This window comes from Aureococcus anophagefferens, assembly GCF_000186865.1.
Source record: "Aureococcus anophagefferens unplaced genomic scaffold AURANscaffold_21, whole genome shotgun sequence".
Classification (NCBI taxonomy): Eukaryota; class Pelagophyceae; order Pelagomonadales; family Pelagomonadaceae; genus Aureococcus; species Aureococcus anophagefferens.
Genome location: NW_008705581.1, coordinates 483,572 through 506,093, shown reverse-complemented (window position 1 = coordinate 506,093; position 22,522 = coordinate 483,572). Strand labels below are relative to the sequence as shown.

General features: G+C 72.6%; 7 protein-coding genes across 7 annotated transcripts; 5 read left to right on the top strand and 2 right to left on the bottom strand.

Annotated features, from left to right (window-relative positions):
* Nucleotides 1-3,572: 3,572 nt before the first annotated feature.
* On the bottom strand, nt 3,573-4,112 carry AURANDRAFT_66324 (hypothetical protein; the record flags this gene model as incomplete). The annotated part of the gene is made up of 1 exon (XM_009041450.1): nt 3,573-4,112. One exon carries the CDS (start codon nt 4,110-4,112, stop codon nt 3,573-3,575), a length of 540 nt encoding a protein of 179 aa, XP_009039698.1.
* Nucleotides 4,113-7,224: 3,112 nt separating this feature from the next.
* AURANDRAFT_59334 (hypothetical protein) lies at nt 7,225-8,552 on the top strand (the record flags this gene model as incomplete). Its single annotated transcript, XM_009041491.1, has 2 exons — nt 7,225-7,697; nt 7,751-8,552. The coding sequence occupies 2 exons, from the start codon at nt 7,225-7,227 to the stop codon at nt 8,550-8,552; spliced, it is 1,275 nt and encodes a 424-aa protein (XP_009039739.1).
* A 261-nt stretch (nt 8,553-8,813) lies between these two features.
* Nucleotides 8,814-9,440, top strand: AURANDRAFT_30727 (hypothetical protein; the record flags this gene model as incomplete). The annotated part of the gene is made up of 1 exon (XM_009041492.1): nt 8,814-9,440. One exon carries the CDS (start codon nt 8,814-8,816, stop codon nt 9,438-9,440), a length of 627 nt encoding a protein of 208 aa, XP_009039740.1.
* Nucleotides 9,441-9,899: 459 nt separating this feature from the next.
* AURANDRAFT_30546 (hypothetical protein) lies at nt 9,900-11,376 on the top strand (the record flags this gene model as incomplete). The annotated part of the gene is made up of 2 exons (XM_009041493.1): nt 9,900-10,305; nt 10,442-11,376. The coding sequence occupies 2 exons, from the start codon at nt 9,900-9,902 to the stop codon at nt 11,374-11,376; spliced, it is 1,341 nt and encodes a 446-aa protein (XP_009039741.1).
* Nucleotides 11,121-11,999, top strand: AURANDRAFT_30560 (hypothetical protein; the record flags this gene model as incomplete). The annotated part of the gene is made up of 1 exon (XM_009041494.1): nt 11,121-11,999. The coding sequence occupies one exon, from the start codon at nt 11,121-11,123 to the stop codon at nt 11,997-11,999; it is 879 nt and encodes a 292-aa protein (XP_009039742.1).
* A 4,254-nt stretch (nt 12,000-16,253) lies between these two features.
* AURANDRAFT_30623 (hypothetical protein) lies at nt 16,254-16,718 on the top strand (the record flags this gene model as incomplete). The annotated part of the gene is made up of 1 exon (XM_009041495.1): nt 16,254-16,718. A coding segment is annotated over one exon (465 nt), but the record flags the coding sequence as incomplete, so codon positions are not given.
* A 3,318-nt stretch (nt 16,719-20,036) lies between these two features.
* On the bottom strand, nt 20,037-20,693 carry AURANDRAFT_30548 (hypothetical protein; the record flags this gene model as incomplete). Its single annotated transcript, XM_009041449.1, has 1 exon — nt 20,037-20,693. One exon carries the CDS (start codon nt 20,691-20,693, stop codon nt 20,037-20,039), a length of 657 nt encoding a protein of 218 aa, XP_009039697.1.
* Nucleotides 20,694-22,522: the final 1,829 nt, after the last annotated feature.

Below are 22,522 nucleotides of genomic sequence, written 5' to 3'. Positions count from 1 at the left end.
AACTCGAGCACGGTCCTCGCGTCCATCGCCGCGCGCGTCGGCAAGTAGCAGCCGGACCCCCGCCGCCGTCGACGACCGGCGGCGGCGCCCCCGCCTCCCCCGAAAACAACCACCACCTATGACCTAAGCACAGTTCGCGCCGGATGTTACTTGCTTGCTTGGTGGGGCGCGCCTCCTAGGGCCCGGGCGGCGCGACGTCCGGGTAGAGCATCGCGTCCTTCGCCGCGGCCTGGGCGAGGGCCTGGACGTCGGCGAGGCGCGCGGACCGCGCGACGGCGCGCAGGTCGCCGAGGGCGGCCCGCTTGGCCGCGTCGGCGTCGCCGAGGCCCGCCGCGAGCTTGGCGCGCGTCGCTTTCACGTCGACGAGCGGCGCGACGGTCGCGGCGAGCGCGTCGTCGCCGTGGACGACGGCGACGGCCGCGAAGCGCTCCACGGGCGCCCAGCCGCCGGCGGCGTCGAGGACGGCGTCGAGGCGCGGCCAGTGCAGGAGCCGGTGGAGGAAGCGGTGCGCGCACGCGCCGCGGAGCCGGAGCTCCAAGTCCGCGACCTTGTCCGCCGTCGCGCGCCGCGGCGGCTCCGCGCGGCCCGCGCCCGCGAGGCTCCGCGCCTTGGCCCGCGCGAGGTCGCCGAGGGACGCCGTGACCTGGGCCGCGAGCGCGCCGTCGCGGTGGATCGCGTCGCCCTCGGGGTCGACCTGGGCGGCAAAAGGGTGATTCAACGTCGCTTCAACGTGAGTGTTCCGCGCGCGCGCGTTCCGAATAAAACATCCATGCTTCGAGACCGTTCCGAGAGATGATCGCTCGTCCAAAAGTCAGCCGAAACGAGTGGAAAACGGCCGAGATATGAGCCTTTGAAGTTGGGAATTTCGCTCTCTTTTGCTGCCCTCGGGGTCCACGGTCTCCAGGCGGACGACGCGGTGCGCGCCGCTCCGCGCCCACGCGTAGGCCTCGTCCGGGTCGTCGCACTTCGTGCCCGGGAAGGGCGGCGGGTTGAGGAGCCGCCGCAGGTGGAAGCGCACGGCCGACGACGCGAGCTCGCCCACGCGGCCGCGGACCCACGACTCGGCCGCGGCGAGCTCCGACGCCGACGCCGACGCCCGGGGCGCCAGCGCCTCGAGCTCGCGCGCCCAGAGCCGCGCGGCGCCGCGGACCTCGGACGGCTCGAGGCCCGCCGCCGCGATGCGGCGCCAGTCCGCGCCCGCGTCGGCCGCGTCGCCGACCGCGCGGAGCGCCGCGGCGAGCGACGACGCCGCCTCGGCGACCGCGCCGTCGGCGCGCGCCGCGGGCCGCAGCGCGTCGCCCGCGGCGACGACGCGGCTCAGGCGCTCGCAGAGCAGCTCCGTCTCCCGCTGGCTGTCGGCCCGCGTGTCGCTCGGCGGCGCCGTCGCCGAGAAGTCGAAGCGGCGGAAGCGGACCCGCGCGCGGTCGCCGCCGGCGTCGTTGGCGCGCGCGACGTCGTTGGCCTGGGCCTCGGCGTCGGCGGCGGCGCGGAGCCAGGGCAGGAGCGCGTCGTGGGGGGCGCGCGGCGCGCCGACGCCGACGCGCGCGAGGCCCGCGGCCAGCGCGACGGCGCACGCGGACGCCGCGCGCGGTCCGTCGCCGTCGGCGACGGCCGCGAGCGCCGCGCGGCAGTCCGCGGGGTCGCCGACGGCGCGGACGACGAAGGGTTCGGCGACGGCCGCCTCCGGCTCGGGCTCGGCGGCCTCCGCCTCCGGCTCGGCGACGGCCGCCTCCTTCTCCGGCTCGGGCTCGGCGGCCTCCACCGGCTCCACCGCCTCCGGCTCGGCGGCGGCGGGCTCCGGCGGCGCGGACGCGTTGGACCCGCGGCCCGCGCCCGGGCTCCAGGAGAGGACGCAGCCGAAGTCGTCGTCGTCGTAGAAGGAGTGCGCGCTGCTCCGCTTCGACGCCGGCGGCGTCCGCGCGCGGCTGCCCTTGGGCTTGGTCCAGGGCGACGCCGCCGCGGGCGTCGCCGCGAAGGCCTCGGGCGTCGGCGCGGGCGCGCGGATCGGCGCCGCGCGCCGCGGCGTCGGCGCGACGGGCGGCGGCGACGGCGGCGGCGCCTCGTCGGCGCTCGAGTCCTCGCCGTAGGCGATGGAGAGCCGCGCGCTCCGCCGCCGCTTCGCCTTGGCCTTGGCCTTGGCGCCGCCGATGGGCGCGAAGGCCGCGGGCGCGGGCGGCGGGCCGTCGGCGGCGGACCGCGCGGGCGACCGCTTCGGGGGCACGTAGACGACGTCGGCCTCGAAGCTCGAGGGCAGGAGCGTGCCCTCGAGCGCGGCCGACACGGGGTTCGACCGCCCGCTCAGAGGCGTGCCCATCTCCACGGGCGACCCGTCCTTGACGGGCGTCGGCGCCACGGGCGCCGGGGACCGCGCGGGCGTCGGCGGCCGCGCGGGCGCCGCGGCCTTGCGCGCCTCGTCGAGCTCCGTCTCGAGGGCCTCGACGCGCGCCGCCGCGGTCGCGCGCGCCCCGTCGAGCTCCTCCTCGAGGGCCTCGACGCGCGCCGCCGCGGTCTTGCGCGCCTTGTCGAGCTCCTTCTCGAGGGCCTCGACGCGGGACGCCGCGGTCTTGCGCGCCTTGTCGAGCTCCTTCTCGAGGGCCTCGACGCGGGACGCCGCGGTCTTGCGCGCCTTGTCGAGCTCCTTCTCCAGCGACGTCGCGCGCGCGCGCGCCGTTTTGAGTTCCCGCTGCGCGCGCGCCGACGCGGCGGGCGCCGCCTTCGCCGTCGATCGCGCCTCGCAAAGCTCCTGCTCGAGGGCCTCGACGCGCGCCGCCGCGGTCGCGCGCGCCTCGTCGAGCTCCTGCTCGAGGGCCTCGATGCGGGCCGCCGCGGCCGCGCGCGCCTCGTCGAGCTCCTCCGCCGCCGCCGCGCGCGCCTCGTCGAGCTCCGCCGCCGCCGCCGCGCGCGCCTTGTCGAGATCCTTCTGCAGCGACGTCGCGCGCGCGCGCGCCGTCTTCAGGTCCCGCTGCACGCGCGTCGACGCGGCGGGCGCCGCCGCCGCCGCCGCGCGCGCCTCGTCGAGGTCCTTTTCGAGGGCCTCGACGCGCGCCGCCGCCGTCGCGCGCGCCTCGTCGAGCTCCGTCTCCAGCGACGTCGTGCGCGCGCGCGCAAGCTTCAGCTCCCGTTGAAGCATGGCGTTCTTCATCTCCGACGACGCGAGCTTGCCCTCGAGGTCCAGGGCCTTCGTCGCCTTTTGCGGTTGGCCATCGACGCGCGAGAGGGGGTTATCGGAGAGAGACGTTAAAGGGGGCCGGCGCGGGCCAAACGACTGCCGCCGGTTCGACATTTTTCCGGTTAGGGGTGCCAGCGAGGGTGTGTTACGGCCCCGCGACGGCGTATGGGTAGTTTAAACGCCTTGGCGACGTGCGCGCACCGGCGAAAGGGATCGACGTTAGGACCGGCTCCACCTTCGCGGCGCAAAAGCGAGCGGTCGCGATGGTCGTTTTTATCCCCGGCCAGATTCCAGGCCTAGGCGCCGCGCCGGGAGGCGATGCCCTCCACAACCGCCACGACCAACCCGCGCGTCTCCCAGCCCCGCAGACTTAAAACTCCAGACACTTACCGAAACGCCCGCCCTACAGGAACCGCGCCTGGGACCCCTGGAAGTAGGACGTGTTCGTGCAGTAGATGCCGTCGTCGTACTGCGCGAAGATGGCGAGGAACGTCTTGCCGACGCTCTGCTTCTTGAAGACCATCTGGTACTCGGCCTCGTCCGCCGGGTGCTTGGCGAGCGCGACGACGGTCGTCGCGTAGTCCTCCTTGCGCTCGACGACGACGAGGCACTTGCAGTCCGCGTTCGTCTTGATGGTCATGCGGCCGGGCCGGGGCTTGTCCCGGTGGAACTCGGGGAAGCGCGCGCGGGTCGTCGACTGGACGAGGCGCACGCCGAACTCGCACTTGGTCATCTCCTGCTGGTGGTCCGTCGGCGTTACCGTCGTAAACACCGACCCGACGTCGGACAGGAGCTGCTCGAAGAATTTCACGTCCGCGCCCGTGACGCCGTTGCTCGCCGCCGCCGTCGCGTCGTCGACGGGCTCGGGGATGGCGTCGGCGCACATGTGGTCGCAGAACTTGACCGGCGCGTCGGCGACGCCCGTGCAGAGGTTGTTGCCCATGGCTGCCCCGGTTCTGCGCGGGTCGCGGCCGACGGCGCTGCTTTCTTCTGGTCGGTGGGCCGAAGCCGGCGGTGGCGGCGCCGCGCGTCCGACGACGGGCGGCGAAACAGGCCGGCGATGCCGAGGCCGACGGCGGCGGAGAGCACCTCTGCGGCGCCTGTCGGATCCAGGTCATGCATTCTAATTGGATACCTCGCAACTTGCATCGTGCGTGAAGTGGTAAAAATATGGCTTGTGCCAACGAGAGCGCGTGCAGCAGCGTCATGGCCTCATAACTGATGGCACTGCGCCGCCTGCTCGCGCTGCTGCTGCTCGCGGCCCGGGCCGAGGACGTGCACGTCGTCGTCACGGGCTCGAGCTCGCACGCGCTGGGCGTCGTCGCCTGCGTCTCCTCGGTCTTCGCCCAGGCGGCGGACCCGCAGCGCGTCGTCGCGCACGTCGTCGTCGCCGCGGCCGACGCCGCCGTCTTCGACGCCGCCCTCGCCTGCGCCGTCGGCGGCGAGCGGCGCTGGCGCGTCGTGCCGTTCGACGAGACGTCGCCGCTCGGCGCGCGCGTCGCGAGCCGGATCAGCGTGCGCCACGCGAAGAAGCAGTACCTCGCGAGCATCTTCAACTACGCGCGCTTCTACCTCGGCGAGCTGCTGCCCGCGGCGGCGACCAAGGTCGTCTGGCTCGACAGCGACACCATCGCGCTCGCCGACGTCGCGGAGCTCGCGGACGCGGTCCTCAACGGCGCGGACGGCCCCGCCGTCGCCGCCGTGCCCCGCGAGCGGCCCGTCTGCGGCACGTTCCTCAACTGCAGCGACGCCGCCGCCATGGCGGCGCTCCGGGACCGCGGCGTCGACGCGGCCCGGCTTAACGCGTTCAACGCGGGCGTCGTCGTCTTCCACCTGCCCCGGTGGCGGCGCCAGAAACTCACGGCGGCCGTCGAGGGCTGGCTCGAGCTCAACCGCGTCACGCCCGTCTTCGCCCTCGGCACGAACCCGCCGCTCATGCTCGCGACGAACGGCGCCTTCGAGCGCGTCAGCGCGCGGTGGAACTGCCAGGTCGGCTCGGGCCACCCCTGCGCGCGCGGCCTGCAGGCCCACGGCCGGCGGCTCCGCGACGAGGCGCGGCGCGCGCGCGCGGCGGAGAAGAAGGCCTTCCGCCGCGACCGCGCGGCGAACGCGACCGCGCGCCTCGAGGCGCTGAGCAAGGCGTGGGAGGCGTCGGGCGAGACCGCGGGCGTGCTGCACTGGTCCGGCGAGCGCAAGCCCTGGTGGGCCGAGGGCCTCGCGAACGCGCCGCGCTTCGCGGACCTGTGGATGGCCGCGCTCGGCAAGGGCAAGGCCTGCGCTTTACGGGCGCTGCCCCCCGACCACACGCCGAATTCGACGGTGGTCATCCCGTCGTCGGCCCACTTCCCCGACGTCTTCGCGTTCCGAAACGGCGGGGCCCTCTTCGAGGACTTCGCGCGCGTCGCCGTCAACGTCGGGCGCGCCTACGCGGCCGCGGAGCGGCCCGCGGACGCGACGGACGCGCGGAAGCGGCTCCGGGCGCGCTTCCTCAACGGCGGCGGCCGGCCCTGCGGCGTCGTCGTCGTCGTGCTCCGGGGCAAGCTCTACGCGGACCCGCGGCGGCCCGCGGGCTGCCCGGCGCCGGTCGACGGCTTCTTCGACACCGCGGAGCGGCGCGCGCTGCAGACGCTGCACCGCGCGGTCCGTAGAGTTCGGTCCGTCGTCGACCGCGACCGGCCCGACCGCCTCCTCTCCTTCCGCGACGCGTTGGTCTTCGAGCTCGCGGGGCCGGGCGCGCCGGCGGCGGACCACCGCTTCTCCTACGCGGACGCGCCGGCGATCACCTGCGACGCCTTCGACTGCGCCGTCGACGTCACGACCGCGGCGCTCGACGCGTGCTTCGACGCCGCGGGCTTCGGCCTCCTCGGCGAGCGCGACGTGCTGTCGACGGTCACGGTCGCGAACCTGAAGCTCCAGCCCCTCGTCTTCGACGACGCGGCCGCGCGCCGCGGCGCCGTCGACGACCCGAGCCGCAAGTCCCTCTCCAAGGCGGACCGCGTCCGCGTGGGCAAGCGCGGCTTCTTCTCGAAGCAGCGGGCCATCAAGATCGACCTCCGCCCGTCGAACACGATTACGATCGCGGGCCCGGAGGCGGGCGTCGATCCAAGTAGAGGTGGCGGGGGGTAATTTGCTCTTACGTAGTCTACTGCGCGCCGCCGAGCCCTGGGAGGCCTAGTACGGCGCGCCGCCTTGGTGGCGAGCTGCTTGCGGGGGGCCTTGCCGCCCGTGGACTTGCGCGCGACCTTCTTCGCGTGCTTCTTGGGCTTCGGCTTCTCGTCCGCGACAAAGAGCGTGTAGCTATCGGAACACACGCATTCAGGACCGCCATGGTAGGAATTGCAACTGCAGAAATCCTCCATCGCGACGATCAGCCGGCGCTCGCCTTTGCGGTTCACCTGGAGCGTCGCCCGGCAAGTCGAACCGGGCGCGAAGCACTCCTCGCAACCATAACCGCCGTTCTCCCAATCGCCGTCTTCGTCCTCGAAGAACAACTCGCCGTCTTCTGTGAGCATGGCTCGGATATCATCGAGGGGTTCTTTCCAACCGCTGATGTCCACCAGGCCGTCCGGAGACGTAGATTTGAAACGAACGGTGAGAGGTGCGTGGACGGTACCTTGAGACCAGTCGTGGTCGAGCATCTCCGCTTGGTCGACCGACGCGCTCCAGCAGTCGCGGGTGGCGCGGTCCAGGGCACCGCGCAGGGCCGGCGAATCGTCCCACGCCTTCGCAACGGCGGCGACGAGCTCATCGTGTCCCAAAGCTTCGACGAACTCGCGAACCTCCGCGAAAGGCGGCGTCGACGCTGTAGCGCTATTCGACGACGACATGTTCGTCTTGGCGGGGTGACGAAGCTCGACGAGGCGGCCGGAAAGCCGTGCCAGACGCGGAACTGGAGCCGTTGCCGCAAGCAAAACTCACGAACGCTGAGACAAGTGCTCGAGGAGCTGCTTGGCCGACGGTGAAGTCCGAGAAGCAGCCCCGACTCGACTCGCGCGCTCTCCACCGCTGCCAAGCTCGGTGCCGTCCGAGAAGCAGCCCCGACTCGACTCGCGGCGATGGCGCTCTCCACCACCACCAAGCTCTTCCCGGGCATCAAGCGCGCGACGGAGCTCGTCCTCGTCAAGGGCCAGGGCAGCCGCGTGACCTGCAGCGGCGGCCGCGACTACCTCGATTTCACCTCGGGCATCGGCGTCACGAGCACGGGCCACTGCCACCCGACGGTCGTCGACGCCGTCCAGCGGCAGGCGGCGACGGCGAGCCACCTCCAGATGAGCGTGGGCTACCACGACCGCATGCTCGAGCTCGTCGAGCGCCTCGAGCCCTTCACCATGGGCCTGGGCAGCTTCTTCTTCGCGAATTCCGGCGGCGAGGCCATCGAGGGCGCGCTCCGCCTCGCGCGGCAGGCGACGGGCCGCAGCGGCGTCATCGCCTTCCAGGGCGGCTACCACGGCCGCACGGCGGGGGCGTTGGCCGTGACGAGCTCGAGCGTCGGCTACCGCGGCGCGGACGCGGGGCCGTTGCCCTACGGGTCCGTCCGCCCGGCGTCCCCGGAACCGGCCTTCGCGACCCGCTGCTTTTTAGGTCCTTCTTCGCGCCGTACCCCTACGCGCACCGCGGGGTCAGCGACGACTTCGCGCTCGCGCAGCTCGACTTGCTCGTGAAGCAGCAGGTCGCGCCGTCGGAGGTCGCGGCGGTCTTGATCGAGCCCGTGCTCGGCGAGGGCGGCTACGTGCCCGCGTCGCCGGACTTCCTGCGGGCCGTGCGCCGGTTCTGCGACGACCACGGCGCGCTGTACATCGCGGACGAGGTCCAGTGCGGCGTCGGGCGCACGGGGGTCATGTACGCGGCGGAGCGCGCGGGCGCGGCCGCGGCGCCGGACATCCTCGTCACGGCCAAGGGCCTCGCGAGTGGCTACCCGCTCTCGGCCGTCGTGACGCGCGCCGACATCTCGGCGACGCAGCTCAAGGGCTGCATGGGCGGCACCTACGGCGGCAACGCCGTCGCGTGCGCCGCGGCCGTCGCGACGCTCGACGTCTTCGCCGAGGAGCGCGTGCTCGACAACGTCGCGGCGCGCGGCGCCCAGGCGCGGGCGGCGCTCGACGAGCTCGACGCCGCGCTGCCGGGCGTCGTCGGCGACGTCCGCGCCGCGGGCCTCATGATCGGCGTCGAGTTCGAGGACGGGCGCCCGGGCATCGCGGGCAAGGTGACGAAGCACTGCGAGGACCGGGGCCTGCTGGCCCTCGCGACGGGCGTCCACCAGGCCGTCCGCCTCATCCCGCCGCTCACGATCTCCGAGGCCGACATGGCCGAGGGCCTCGCGATCTTCTCCGAGTCGGTCATGGCCGCCGCCGCCGAGGCGGACGAGGAGCGGGTGGCGGCGTAGGGAGAGTGGTCTGTAACTCCACATGAGACGGCGTTCTACGGGACGCCTACGGCGTACGCAGCGCGGCCCAATTTTCAGGCCAACCCCCGGCCAAAATTGGCTCACCGCGATCGAGCGGGCGCTTGAGCTCGAGTGGATCGTCTCGTGTCGGCCTGCCGCTCGTCTTCGACGCCCGCGCCGCCTCCAAAGATGAAGGCCGTGCTCCTCGCCCTCCTCGCCCCGGCCGCCCTGGGCCTCGCGCCGACGCGCGTGGCGCCCCGGATGAGCCTGAAGCCCGAGACGGCCGCGGCCCTGGGCAAGGCCGCCGGCGCCGCGGCCCTGGGCGCCGCCCTCGTCCTCGGCGACGTGTCGCCCGCCGCCGCCGCGGCGGCGGCCCCCGCCGCGAAGCAGCCGGGCCCGATCCAGTACGCCCAGCTCGAGGACTGCGCGACGTCGAAGAACTTCGCGAAGCGCCAGCGCAAAACCGTCGCGACGCTCGAGGGCCGCCTCAAGAAGTACGAGCCGGGGTCCCCGCCGTACCTCGCGCTCCAGCAGACGCTGGACCAGGCGAACAACCGCTTCAAGCGCTACGCCGACAGCGACCTCCTCTGCGGCAAGGACGGCCTGCCGCACTTGGTTGTCGACGGAAATCCGGTCCACCTGGCCGAGTTCGTCTTCCCGGGCATCGGCTTCCTCTACACGGCGGGCTACATCGGCTCGGCGGGCCGCAAGTACGTCAAGACCGTGGCCAAGACCAAGAACCCGGCGGAGAAGGAGATCATCATCGACGTGCCCCTCGCGCTCACGATCATGCTCTCCAACTACCTCTGGCCCCGCGACGCGTACGCGGAGTTCATCAAGGGCGACTTCGTCGCCGACGCCGACGAGATCACGGTCTCCCCGCGGTAAGCGGCGGCCGCCGACGGCGGGCGCGGTCCGCGGGTCCGCGGCGCGGCCGCGGCGCGCGCGCGCGATCGGGGGGACGTACACGACACCTCTACTGACCTGCGCGGAGAGGAAAGGGGGGCTGCGCCACGTCGGCCGCTCGTCCAGGTCGCCCGGCCGCGTGGCCTCACGAGGCGGTGTCGCGGCGCGCGGCGGCGGCGGCCCCGGGCAGTCGGCCCGCGCCGCGTTCGGGTCGGCCGGGCCCGCCACGCCGGGCTCGAATCGGGGCCCCGTCGAGCCACGAACCGACCACACGGCCTCCGCCCACAGCCACGCCTCTCCACAACACGCGGGTCGGTTCAACGAACGGGTTGCCGTTCAACACCGACACGGCGATGCATCAAAGCGCGCAAAAACTGAGAAGCCACTCTCTCGATTCTGAGGACCTCCTCGAAGCGTGCGAGTGCAGCCCCACCCGATCCCATGGCCGCGCGGCGCGTCGTCGTCTTGGGCGGCGGGTCCTTCGGCAGCGTCGTCGCGCGCATCGCCGCCGAGGGCGCCGCGGCGCAGCCGGACAAGTTCTGCGCGACGGTGGACTGGTGGGTGCGGCGCCAGGCCCAGGCCGACGAGATCAACGCGACGCACCGGAACGCGACCTACGTCGGCGCGTGCGCCCTGCCGGCGAACCTCGTCGCGACGGCGGACCTGCGCGTCGCCGAGGGCGCGGATCTGGTGATCGTCGCCGTGCCGCACGAGTACCTGGACGGCGTGCTCTCGCGGTTGAAGGGGTCCCTCGCCGCCGGCGCGACGGCGCTGAGCCTCGTCAAGGGCCTGCACGTGGAAGACGGCGCCCTGACGCCCCTGACGGCGCGCATCGCGGCGCTGCTCTGTGCCGAAATCAACCACGGGTTTGGGTTCTTCCAGCCAAACTTCAAACCTCTCGAGCTCGGTCAAATCGAAGTCGATTCGGCTGATTTTTGGACGAATCGATCGTTCTTGCTAAGCTCTCGAAGCACAACAGAAAGCTTCGCGTCGAAACTGTCGAATACAGGCGCTGCTCGGCGCGGAGACGGCCATGCTCGGCGGCCCGAACATCTACGCGGAGATGGCGCGCGACGAGTTCGCGGAGGCGACCATCGGCCACGCGCCGTCGAACCTCGGCGGCGCCCGCGCCTTCCAGGACCTGCTGACGACGCCGACGTTCCGCGCGGACCTCTGCGACGACGTCGTGGGCGTCGACTTGTGCGGGTCGCTGAAGAACTGCGTCACGCTGGCCTGCGGCTTCGTCACGGGGCTGGGCCTGGGCATGAACGCCAAGGCCGCGGCCATGCGGCGCGGCTTCGGCGAGGTGAAGCGCATCTGCGTGCGTTTTTTTGGCGTCGACGTCGCGACGTTCGACGAGGCGTGCGGCTTCGGCGACGTCGTGCTGAGCTGCTCCGTGGGCCGGGGCCAGAAGCTCGCCGCGGCCTTCGTGACCTCGGACAAGTCCTGGCCGGACCTCGAGGCGGAGGTACGATGCCCAGAGCAAAATGGTGACCGGACGACCCGCGCGCCTCGTAGGTCCTCGGCCCGCAGAGCCGCGTCCCCGACTGGCGCAACCTCGCGGCGCTCCACGAATTCCTGGTCGCCAGGGGTGCCGCGGCGGACTACCCGGTCCTCGCGGCCGCGCACGCCGTCGCCTTCGAAGGCGCGCCCGCGGAGGCCATGCTCGCCGCGCTCCGCGCGCCGAAACCGCCCAAGGCCGCCGGCGAGGACGGCGGCACGGTGGCCGTGCGGTCCGCGGCGCCGCCGCGGCCGCCCCTGCTCGCGGCCTTCGAGCCGCCGGCCAAGGCCTTCGACCTCGCCGGCGGCCGCGCGCTCGTCACGGGCGCGTCCGGCGGCATCGGCAAGGCCATCGTCGCGCAGCTCCTGGCCGCCGGCGCGCGGGTGCTGGCCGTGGACTACGGCGCCGAGGCGTTGAAGGCCCTCAAGTCCGAGTTCCCCGCCGTCGACACGCTGGCCCTGGACCTGAGCCGCACGGAGGCCGCGATGGCCGCCGTCGAGGCCGCGCTGGAGGCCGGCGGCCCCGCGCGCTACGTCGTCCACTGCGCGGGCATCGCCAAGTTCGAGCCCGTGCTGGACACGTCGCCGGCGGAGTTCGACCGCCAGTACGGCGTCAACGTGAAGCCGGCCATCTTCGTCACGCAGATCGTCGCCGGGGACCTCGTCGCGAAGGGGCTCTCGGGCTCCGTCGTCCACGTGAGCTCCCAGAGCTCGACGCTCGCCCTCGAGGACCACCTCGTCTACAGCTCGTCCAAGGCCGCCGTGGACCACGTCGCGCGCATCCAGGCGCTGGAGTACGGCAAGCACGGCATCCGCGTGAACACGGTGAACCCGACCGTCGTCATGACGGAGCTCGCGAAGAAGCAGTGGCCCGCGGACAAGCTCGCGGCGATGAAGGCGACGATCCCGCTCCGCAAGCTCGCGGAGCCGGACGACGTCGCCAACGCCGTCACGTTCCTGCTCAGCGACAAGGCGGCCATGGTCTCGGGCACGGCTCTGCCCGTCGACGGCGGCCGCTCCATGGGCGGCCACGGCCTCTAGAGGGGGCACACGTTCCCCCCGCCCGCCCATGTACCATAACCGCCACCCCCGCTCCCTAGAGGCAGAGGCCGCAGACGCCGAAGACGATGGCGAAGATGGGGAAGCCGCGGCCCGCCGCGGGCTCCTTGAAGAAGAAGATGGACGCGAAGGACGCGAGGAGCACGCCGCCGCCGCGCTTGATGGCCGTCACGTAGACCGGCGAGATGCAGGCGAAGGCCTGGTAGAGGCTCAGCATGTAGACGGCCTCCGCCGCGCACGTCGCGAGCACCAGGCCGAGGGTCCCCGGCCGGCCGAGCTCCGCGAGGGACGCCTTGGACGGCCGCGCGCCGGCGAAGCACGTCGCGGCCATGATGATGCGGCCGTAGGTGTAGTAGAGCGTCTTGCCCGCGGCGAGCGTCGCCGCCTTGTCGAGGCGGGACGTCACCGCGTAGACGCAGCAGTTGAAGAGGATCATCCAGGCGCCGGCGGGCAGGCCGGCGACGACCCTGGCGTCGTCGTCCTTCTTCGCCGCGGCCGTCGCCGCCGACGCCGCCGCGACTTTCGCGAGCAGATAGGCGCCCGTGGCGACGCAGCACACGGCCAGCGGGTGGTACGGCGGGAAGCTCGTCTTCGCGTCCGCGCAGCCGACGCCCGCCGTCGCGCAGGCGAGCGGCGCGAGGAGCGCCGGCAGCAGGAACTGCATGACGGGGTCGAAGGCGAGGAAGGGCGCGCAGAGCGACACGTCCGTGATCGCGTAGGCCTGGGCAGCACAAGAGTGATTCAACGTCGCTTCAACGTGAGTGTTCCCCGCGCGCGCGTTCCGGAAAAAGCATCCACGCTTGGAGACCGTTCCGAGAGATGATCGCTCGTCCAAAAGTCAGCCGAAACGAGTGGAAAACGGCCGAGATATGAGCCTTTGACGTTGGGAATTTCGCTCTCTTTTGCCGCCCTCGCGTAGGCCTTGGTCTCGAGCGTCTTCGTGAGCGCGTTGAGCACGGAGGACCCGACGGCGGGCAGGAGGAAGGTGCCGGCGACGGCCGTGCCCAGGAGGCCCTGGGAGTAGCAGTAGGCGACGGCGGCGACGCCCTGGATGGCCGTCGCGAGCCCCACCTGCTCCGCGGGCCGCACGGCGGACCCGCGGCTCACCTGCTTCCGCAGCAGCGCGGCGGCCGTGTTGCCGCAGAGCGCGAGGAAGGAGTAGAAGAGGCCCTGGGCCATGAGCGCGTCCTTGGGGGCCGCGGCCGCCGCGTGCGCCATCTTGTAGTTGACGAAGACGGCGCCCGTGGCCGTGACGGCCAGCGTCGTCGCGACCTTCGCCGGCGACATCCGCTTCCGGGGCGTCGCGGGCAGCTTCGAACGGACCGCGAGCGTATGGGCGACGGAGGCGCAGAGGAAGAGGGTCGGGCGGAGGAACCACTGGCACATCAAGCGTCCATACGTTCAGATTTGCCACACGCTTCTTCCAACCCTTCAACATGTCCGGTTCGACCGCTTTTGTTACCTTTCCACTTGGGTGACATGAGACGCCGGGCAGCCCTGGCGGCGGCCCTCGCCGGGGCCGCCCGCGCCGGGCAGACGGGCCTCAAGGGCATCGACTGCATCGCCGACACGGCCTGCGTCTTCAGCGACGACGCCAACGGCCAGCTCTGCTATTACGACCTCGCCACAGGCGAAGCGAGCCTCCTAACCGCGGACGTCGGCGCGCCGCGGGACGTGCAGCTCTCGCGCGACGGCACGCTCGTCGTCGCGAGCGACTGGGGCCGCAACGCCGTGGCGAAAATTACGGTCGCGACGAAGAAGGTGGCGACCGTGTCGTGCCTCGGCGAGGACCGATGGACCGTCGAGTCGACCGACGGCGACATCCCCGTGCCCAACGTGCGCGAGATTTTTTCCTACTCCTACGAGAGCCGGCGCCTCGGCACTTTTTCCTACAGCTACGACTTCGTCGACGACGACGGCTGCGACGCCGCGACCGCGCCGGAGGGGATCGCGCTGTTGTCGGGCGGGCGGTACGCGGCGGCGACGCTCTCGGAGACGGGCCAGGTCGCGTTGGTGGACCTCGACGACGGCCGCCACAAGGGCCTGCTCGACCCCGACGACGCGTCGTCCATGGGCGCGGCGTCGAGCGGCGAGAAGGTCCACGGCCTCGCGGTCTCCGGCACGAAGGCCAAACCGTGGGTCGTCGGCACGATATACGACCGCGACAGCGGCCAGTCGGCGCTCTTCGCCGTGGACCCGCTCACGGGCCACTTCGAGCGCGCCGTCGCGACGGCGCCGAAGCCCTCGGAGTGGTTCGACGTCGAGGCGCTGCCGTCGACGGGCGCGGACGCGAGCGCGTTCGTGGTCCTCGACCGGGCCGCGCAGGGGCTCTACCTCCTGGAGACGGCGAGCGACTACGCGGGCCGCCAGCCCGGGTCCTTCTCCTTGACGCTGTTGGCCGGCAGCGACGAGGGGAAGCGCGGCTTCGCGGACGGCTACGGCGCCGCCGCGCGCTTCGACGATTTGCACGCGCTCGGGGCCTACGACGCCGAGTCCGTCGTCGTCGCGGACCTCGGGAACGGCGCCGTGCGCCGCGCCTGGTTCGCCGGCGACAAGAAGGGCAAGGTGAAGACGCTCTTCTCCGTCGACGCCGCGGGATGCGCGGCGACGAAGGCCGACGCCGCCGACGTCGACGCCGTCGAAACCGTCGACGCCGTCGCGACCGTCGCGGCGGCGAGCGAGAGCCTGCCGGCGGCCGTGGCCAAGGCCGCGAAGCGCGAGGCGCGCTACACGTTCGCGGACTTTGGCGCGCCCGTGCTGCTCATCGCCGTCTTCGGCGCCGTCGTCGGCCTCGCCGCCGCCGCCAACGGCCGGAGGCGCTACGGCGCGTGGGGGACCTACGCGGCGATCCCGTCGTCCTGCGACGCGGAGTCGGCGTTCGCGCGCGCGCGCGACGCCTACGGCGTGCCCGACGCCGGCGACGAGCTCCTCGGCGACGCGCGGCCCGCCCGCCTCGACCGGCCCTGTTATTAGCCAGTTTTTTCGATTAGATGACGACGACGTAGGGGTCGCGGTTCGGCACCTGGCGGGCGTCGCCGCAGAACGCGACCGCGGCGATGTCGGCGCTCCGCAGCGCGATGTCCAGCGCCGTCTCGCCCGGCGTCGACGTCAGCGCGAGGGCCGCGGAGATGGGCGCGTGGCGGGGGCACGGCTCCTCGCGCGTGAGGTTCGCGACGACGACCTCGCCCGGCGGCCGCGAGTGCGCCCAGCCGACGACGCAGCGCTGCGCGGCGATGAACGCGGCCATCGTCGCGTTCCAGCTCGCGAGCGCCGCGGTGAGCGTGGCGGGCTGGGCCCAGAAGCAGTTGTCGCGGTTCCGCTTCCCCGGGGGGTCCCGGCCGCAGCCGTGCAGAACGCCCCGGCCCGACCGCCGCGCGCCCGCCGCGGCCGCGAGGGCCGCGAAATCCGCGCGCGTGAGGTGGTCGATGTCGACGACGCCGGAGTAGCGGTCGCTGTCGCGCTGCCAGACGTCGGGCCGCAGCCGCGCGGCGACGTCGTAGGGCAGTTCGCTCCTCGCCCGGAGCGCGTCCGCGGCGACCGCCGCGTGCGTGAGCCCCCGCAGGCCCTGGTAGGACTGGCCCGTGTCGGCGAAGCGCACCGGCGCCTTCGGGTCGAGCCAGCCGCGCTTCGCGAGGCGCCGCCACTGGCCCTCGGCGACGCGCTGGTCCTCGACGGCCGAGCCCGCGAAGCCGAGCCGCGCGTCGAGCCGCGCGACGCAGGGCGTCGACGGCGTCGCCGCCGGCGGGTCCCGGTCGTGCCACGTGCTCGTCGTCGCCTCCGTCGTCGACCACGTGTGCAGGAAGACGTCGCAGTCGAGCACGCGGCGGCAGTCGTCGACCATGGACGCGAAGGCCTCGAAGTGGCTCTCGTTGGCGCACATGGACCGCAGGTGGCCCGAGACCTGCAGTGCGACGCGCAGGGACCGCGCGGCGCCGAGGGGCAGGAGCCACAGAAAGCAGCGCATTCGCACGAGACGGGCTACGACCTGCCGGTCGGGCAGCCCATTGCACGGCCGCGGGATGACACGGGATATCCGGCTACGACTTGCCGGTCGGGCAGCCCATGCGACGGGATGACACTCGTAGATGACACTCGTCGAGGCAACGAGGCCGATGTTTTCTTTGTTGAGCCTGCTCGCCACAAACGAGGTGTGGAGGAGAGGCCTTGTGGTGCGCTGCGCCTGACGCGTTGTGCTGACGCGCTGTCGGGTCGCCGCCGACGAATTAAAAAGAAATGATGCTCGCGCTCCACGCGTCGGAGGTCGCGTCCTTCCGGGACTTCGCCGCCGGCGACGACGGCGCCCAGTCGTCGCTTGTTCGGTCCGCGGCGCTGCTGCCGCGCGTCGCGAACGGCGACTTCCGCAAGCCCGCCTCCGACGAGGTGGAGATCGAGGTGCTCAAGGCGGGCAACGGCGCGTTCCCCGCCGCCGGCGACGCCGTCAAGGTGCACCACGTCGGCCGCGTCGCCGGCAGCGGCGTCGTCTTCGACGCGTCGCGGTCCAAGGGCGCGGGCAAGCCCTTCGAGTTCAAGCTCGGCGCGCGCGCGGTCGTGCCCGCCTTCGAGATGGCGACGCTCCAGACGAGCCTCGGGGGCACGTCGCGCGTCCGCGCGCCCGCGCGCTACGCGTACGGCGACGCCGAGGTGCCCAAGCTCATCCCGCCGAACACGGATCTCATCTTCGACGTCACCTTGGTCGCCATCGGGGACCGCGTCGTCGAGGACGACCCGCCCGTCGTCGAGCAGCTCGAGGAGCTCCCGCCCTGGCTCGCGGCCATCGCGCCGCCTCCCACGCCCCCAGAGTACGCGAGCTTCGTCAAGGCGCGGCGGTCCCGGGCGGACGTCGCCGCGCTCGACCACCCGCGCTTCCGCGGCGCGCCGCCGTCCTTCGACGCGGGCGACGCGGCCGACGGCGCGTGGACGGGCACGAGCGACGTGTCGACGACGGGGCTCTGCGTCGCGCGCGATATCGGCGCGGCCTGGGAGGGGCGCGAGCGGTGGACGTGGGACGAGCTCATGGAGAGCGACTGGGCGAACGAGCAGTGGATCCTCGCGAAGCTCCGCGCGCCCTTGACGCCCAAGGAGCACCTGCGGGACGTCGCCGTCGTCGAGATGACGCTCGCGGACTACGCGCTCTACGCCATGTGGACGCAGTGCCTCGACGAGGACGACGACGTGCCCGACGCGCGAAAGGACGCCTGCCGCGGTTCTACGTCAACGGCTGGGAGGCCTTCGAGCGTTTGGAGGCCCAGCGGCCCCTCTTCGAGCCCCACCCGCCCTGCGTCTCCGATCTGACGCTGGAGCTGCTGTCGCAGACGGAGCTCGCGACGAACAAGATGATCTTCGGGGACAAGCTCAAGACCGTGGAGGCGATGAGCCGGTCGGCCGCGGACGCGTCGTCGCGGCGCCTCGTCAAGGTCTTCGTGGGCTGCGGCGGCTCGGCGACGCGCCTCCACTTCGACAACGCGGGCGCCCACGCGTGGCTGAGCATGGTCCGGGGCTCGAAGCTCTACGTCGCCTACGCGCCGTCCGACGCGGCCTACCTCTACGCCGAGGGCAGCCACAGCCCCATCGACCCCCTCGCGCCCTACGCCGAGACCGTCGCGGCCTACCCGGACTACGCCAAGGCGACGCCCTACGCCGTCGTGCTGCGCGAGGGCGAGACGATCCTCGTGCCGAGCGGCTGGTGGCACTACGCGGTGTCGCTCGAGCCGTCGCTCACGGTCATGCGCAACTTCTGGAACAACTCGAACATCGGCGCCTTCACGGACATGTCCAAGGAGCAGCTCAAGAAGAAGGTCGAGGTCCTGCGGTCCAAGGGCATGCTCCGCGCGGCCGCGCCGAACGACGACGCGCGCCTCGCGGCCGCGGCGACGCCGCCGACCATCGCGGGCTGAGGCGCCGCGCCGCCGGGGGGCTTTTTTGCTCGCGAGCCGTAACACTAGAGAGGGCTCGACAAACCAGAGGACGTTTCCACGTGCACCCCGATCTTCATCACAAGCAGGCGCGCGCATTAAAACTCCACGGAGGCGGACGGCGCGGCGGTGGTTCGTCGAGCCTCCCAGACGCGGCGGTGGTCCGAGTCGGGAAAGTAGAAGCGCGCGTCGACGGTGCCGTCGGCGGCGACGTTCTCCGGGTGGAGCGCCGCGAGCCAGGCCTCGTAGGTCGCGCCGTCGCCGGCGTCCGCGAGAAACGCGTCGCAGTGCCGCTCGATCACGTCGAGGTTCGCGCGCGTGCTTTCGCGGACGGCGGCCGCCGCGTCGCGCGCGTCGCGCGCGTCGCCGCCGCCGCGGCCCCAGCCGAGCGTCGCGAAGACGCCGCGCGTCGCGTCGCCGAAGCGGTAGGCCCCGCGGTCCGCGTCGCCGCCCCGCGCGACGCGGCCCGCGGCGAGCACGCCGCGCGTCACGTCGCCAAACTTGTAGCGCGCGGCGCCGTCGGCGCCGCGGTCCGCGTGGCCGCCGAGGGCCGCCGTGTCCGCGACGCGGCCCGCCGTGCCGTCCTTGGCGCGCGACGCCGCCGACGCCGCCGCGCCGCCGACGGTCGCGCCCGCGGCCGAGCCCGCGCGCGCGCCGTCGACGGCCGCGCGGCCGAGCGCGGCCACGCGGTCGTGCGCGACGGCCGCGAGGCCCCGCGTGACGTCGCCGAAGGCGTAGGCGTCGTAGGGGTCGCGCCCGCGCGCGAGCTTGCCCCGCGCGAGCACGCCGCGCCCATAGTCGCCGAACGCGGCGCCGCCGCCGTCCGCGCCGCCGTCCGGGTCGTAGGCTCGCGAGTCCGTAGACTCGCGGAGCACGCGGCCGAGCCGCGACGTCACGGACCGGCCCGCGGCGGCGTCGCCGAACGCGCCGCCGGCGTTCGCGACGGCGCCCACGGCCGCGCCGACGGCCGCGCCCGCGGCGCCGGCGACGGCCGCGACGGCCGTGCCCGCGGCGCCGGGCGGCGACGGCGGCGCCGGCGCGGGGTCCGGCGGCAGGGCGTCGTCGTCGTCGTCCGCCCAGGCGAAGAGGTCGCTTTGCGGCGGCGGCGGCGGCGTCTCGCGCATCTCGCTGCGCGCGTACTCGTAGACGTAGGGGTCGAAATCGCGGATGTCGCTGTCCATGTCTTTTCAGGAGCTCGTGTCCAGCTCGAGGCACGCGTCCGACCCCGCGAACAGCTGGGAGCGGAGCGTGGCAGAACAATTGGATTGCGACCCCGAGGCGTGAGCCTCGGCGCGTCGTGCATCAATCAGTCATCAACAAGTCATCAACGTCAACCTGTGCAGCTCGGGCGAGAATCTAGAAGCAATGGGCAGCCTCCATCTCGCGATCATGGTGCTCGCCGCGGCGTCGGCCGCCAACCTGCGCGGCAACGCGACGGTGGGCGTCGACTACCCGTCGACCGGCACGAACTCGCTCGAGGCCGGCGGCGGTGGGAAATGCACCTACCATTATACGACTCACGACTCCATGCCCGTCGTCACGTCCGCCAGTTGCAAGCAGCGTCCTGCGGCCGCGACGATTTTCGAGAGATTTCCGGTGGGGAAACGATGACACATTTGCTAGGTTGCAAGATCTCCAAGGAGGACCTCGACACGGGCAGCGAGCCGCAGCCGACGGAGCGCGACTACGTGCACAAGCTCGGCGGCCACGACAGTTGCACCGACGACGACGCGGGCCACATCCTCGCGAACCAGCTCGGCGGCAAGGCCGTGCCCACGAACCTCTTCCCCCAGGAGCCCCACCTCAACCGCGGCGCCTGGGAGCAGTTCGAGAAGAAGATCTACGCCTGCGTCAAGGACGGCGCCGCGACGCTCTCCTGGACCTTCTCCTACGCCTCGACGAAGGACCAGCGCCCGTCGAAGGCGACCTACAAGGTCGCCTACGCGGCCGGCTCCGCCTGCGACGACGCGAGCGAGTCCTTCGAGAACCCCTGCGACCAGGCCACCGCGACCCTGTAAGCACTCGAGCCCTTCGAGCGCCCCTGGCTTTTGCGCCACTCGAGCTCGCGTCGCCCTTCGAGAACCGCAGACCGCCCCGTGCGCATGTCTTAGACGGGCGTGAGGGCCAGGTGGACGCCGCCCGCGTTGGAGAGCGTCAGCGCGAGGACGGGGTCGGGCTCGGGGCTCTGGCCCGGCGCGAGCTCCATGTGGAAGTCCGCGACGACGCCCGCGAGGAGCAGCTTCGCCTCGATCATGGCCAGCTTCATGCCCACGCAGCCCCGCGCGCCGAAGCCGAAGGGCAGCCACGCGTACGCGTGGCTCGCGTCGCCCGCGCGCTGGCCGCCGAGGAACCGCTCCGGCCGGAACTCGAGGGCGTCGGGCCAGACCTGGGCGTTGCGGCCCAGCAAGTAGGGCGACACGAGCGCGCTCGCGTTGCGCTCGAACGTCGCCCCGCCGTAGGCGAAGGCCTCGTCCTTCTCGTAGAGCCGCCCTAGGAACGGCGCCGCGGGGTAGAGGCGCATCGACTCCTTGAGCACGGCGTTCAACAGGGGCAGCTTCGCGACGTCGTCGGCGCCCACGGCCCCCGCCGGCGCCGCGGCCGTCACCTCGTCGCGGAGCGCCCGCTGCAACTCGGGCCGCGACGCCAAGAGCAGCGTCGTGAACGCGAGCGTGTTCGACGTCGTGTCGTAGCCCGCGCCGAGGATCTGCGTCGCGTTCCAGATCACCTCCGCGTCGCTGTACGCCGGCGCCTCGTCGAGGAGCATGTCGACGAAGCACGTCGGCTCCGCGCCCGCCGCCAGCGCCTCGCGCCGCGCGTCGACGATGGGCCGCACGAGCTCCACGAGCCGCTTCCCGTTGTCCACGTAGCGGTCGTACGCCGGCGCCTACCGAGCGCGTCGGTAACGATTTTACTCTTCGTCGTCCCGGTCAACATCTCTCGAGAATCGTCGCCGCCACAGGACGCTGGCCGGCGCGGGGAAGCCCCAGCGCCAGTAGGGCAGCGGCGCGCCGATGCACTCGCCGATGCCCGTGAAGATGGCTTTGAGTCGCGCCTCCAGCTCCGCCTTGTCGCCCGCCGCGGACCCGATGTCCGCCTCGAAGGCCAGGCTCCCGACGATGTCGAGCGCCGTCCGCGCGAAGAGCGTCTGCACGTCCACGGGCGCGCCGCCCGCGTCCCGCAAGATCCCGCCGAGCTCCGCGGCCTTGTCTTTGATGATCGCGTGCGACCGCTTCACGAACGACGTCTTGAGCAGGCCGTCCTCCGACGCCTTGCGCGCCAGGCCCCAGTGGAAGTGTCCGTTCGCGAAGGCGACGCCCTGGGCCTCCGGGTCGCCGACGATGGCGTCGGACGAGTCGCGGAAGAACGGCAGCACCGCGGCGGACCGGCCCGTCCAGCCGCTCCGCGGCGCCAAAAGCGCCTGGGCCAGCGCCGGGTCGCCGACGACGACGGGCGTCCGCGGGCCGAAGTGGGCGACGAAGGCCCAGGCGTCGAGGTCCCTCGCGACCCCTTCGAGGTACTCGTGCATCTTCGGCGGCTTGAAATTGAGGGCGTGGCCGACGAGGGGCAGCCGGCCGGGCGCCGTGGGGATCGACGAGCCGTCCGTGGACGGGGCGGCCACGGCGAGGCTCTTCCGGCGCCGCGCGGCGGCGCGGAGGCGGCGGGCCGCGAACGCGGGCGGCCGCAGCATCACGAAAATGCAGGACCTCGTTCGATGGGCTGGGAAGGCGTTTTTGGCTTCGTTGAAGTGCTATGTTGACGTTTATTTGCCACAAGCGCTCCACACGCGGCGCTCGTCGTCGCATCAGGCGCCGCGCGCACCGCAGCCCGGCGCGCTGCGCACGCATCATGGCCGCCAACGTCGACGTCGACAGCATGGGCGTCAAGGCCATGAAGGAGCTCATCAAGTCCGCGGGCCTCTCGCACGCCGACTGCTGCGAGAAGGCGGACCTGCGCAACCGGAGCCGCGAGGCCCTCGCGCGCCTCGCCGAGGCCAACGTGCGCCGGCCCGCGCCCGCGCCCGGCGCGCCGGAGACCGCGACGTTCGGCAAATGGCCCACGATCGTGAAATACGCGAACGGCGCGACGCGCGACGCGCACGATTTCGTCGTCGCGATGCTCCACGGCGTCAACGCGCCGCCCGACGATTTGGTGCCGCTCTGCGACCCCATGGGCCAGCTTTTAGGCGGCACGCGCTGCGTCTTCGCGTTCCCGTCGGCGGGGCCCCAGTGGTGGGACCTCGACCCGAACCGCTGGGCCGCGGCGGCCGCGAACGGCGAGGGCGCGCTCGCGTCGTTGATCCGCGAGCCGCCCGCGGGCTTCGATGCGTGCCGCTCCGACGGGCTCGCCTTCGTCGCCGCGCTGCGCGAAACGTTCCCCCAGGGCGCGCTCGTCCTCGGCGGCTTCTCGCAGGGCGCGATGACGGCCACGGACGTCGCGCTGTCGCTGCCGAAAGACGCGCCGCTCGCGGGCATCCTCCACATCTCCGGCGCGCCCCTCGTCGTCGAGAAGTGGGCCCGGGACCTCGCGGAGCGGCGGCACCACATCCTCATCTCCCACGGCGAGGCGGACCCGACGCTGCCCTTCGTGGTCTCC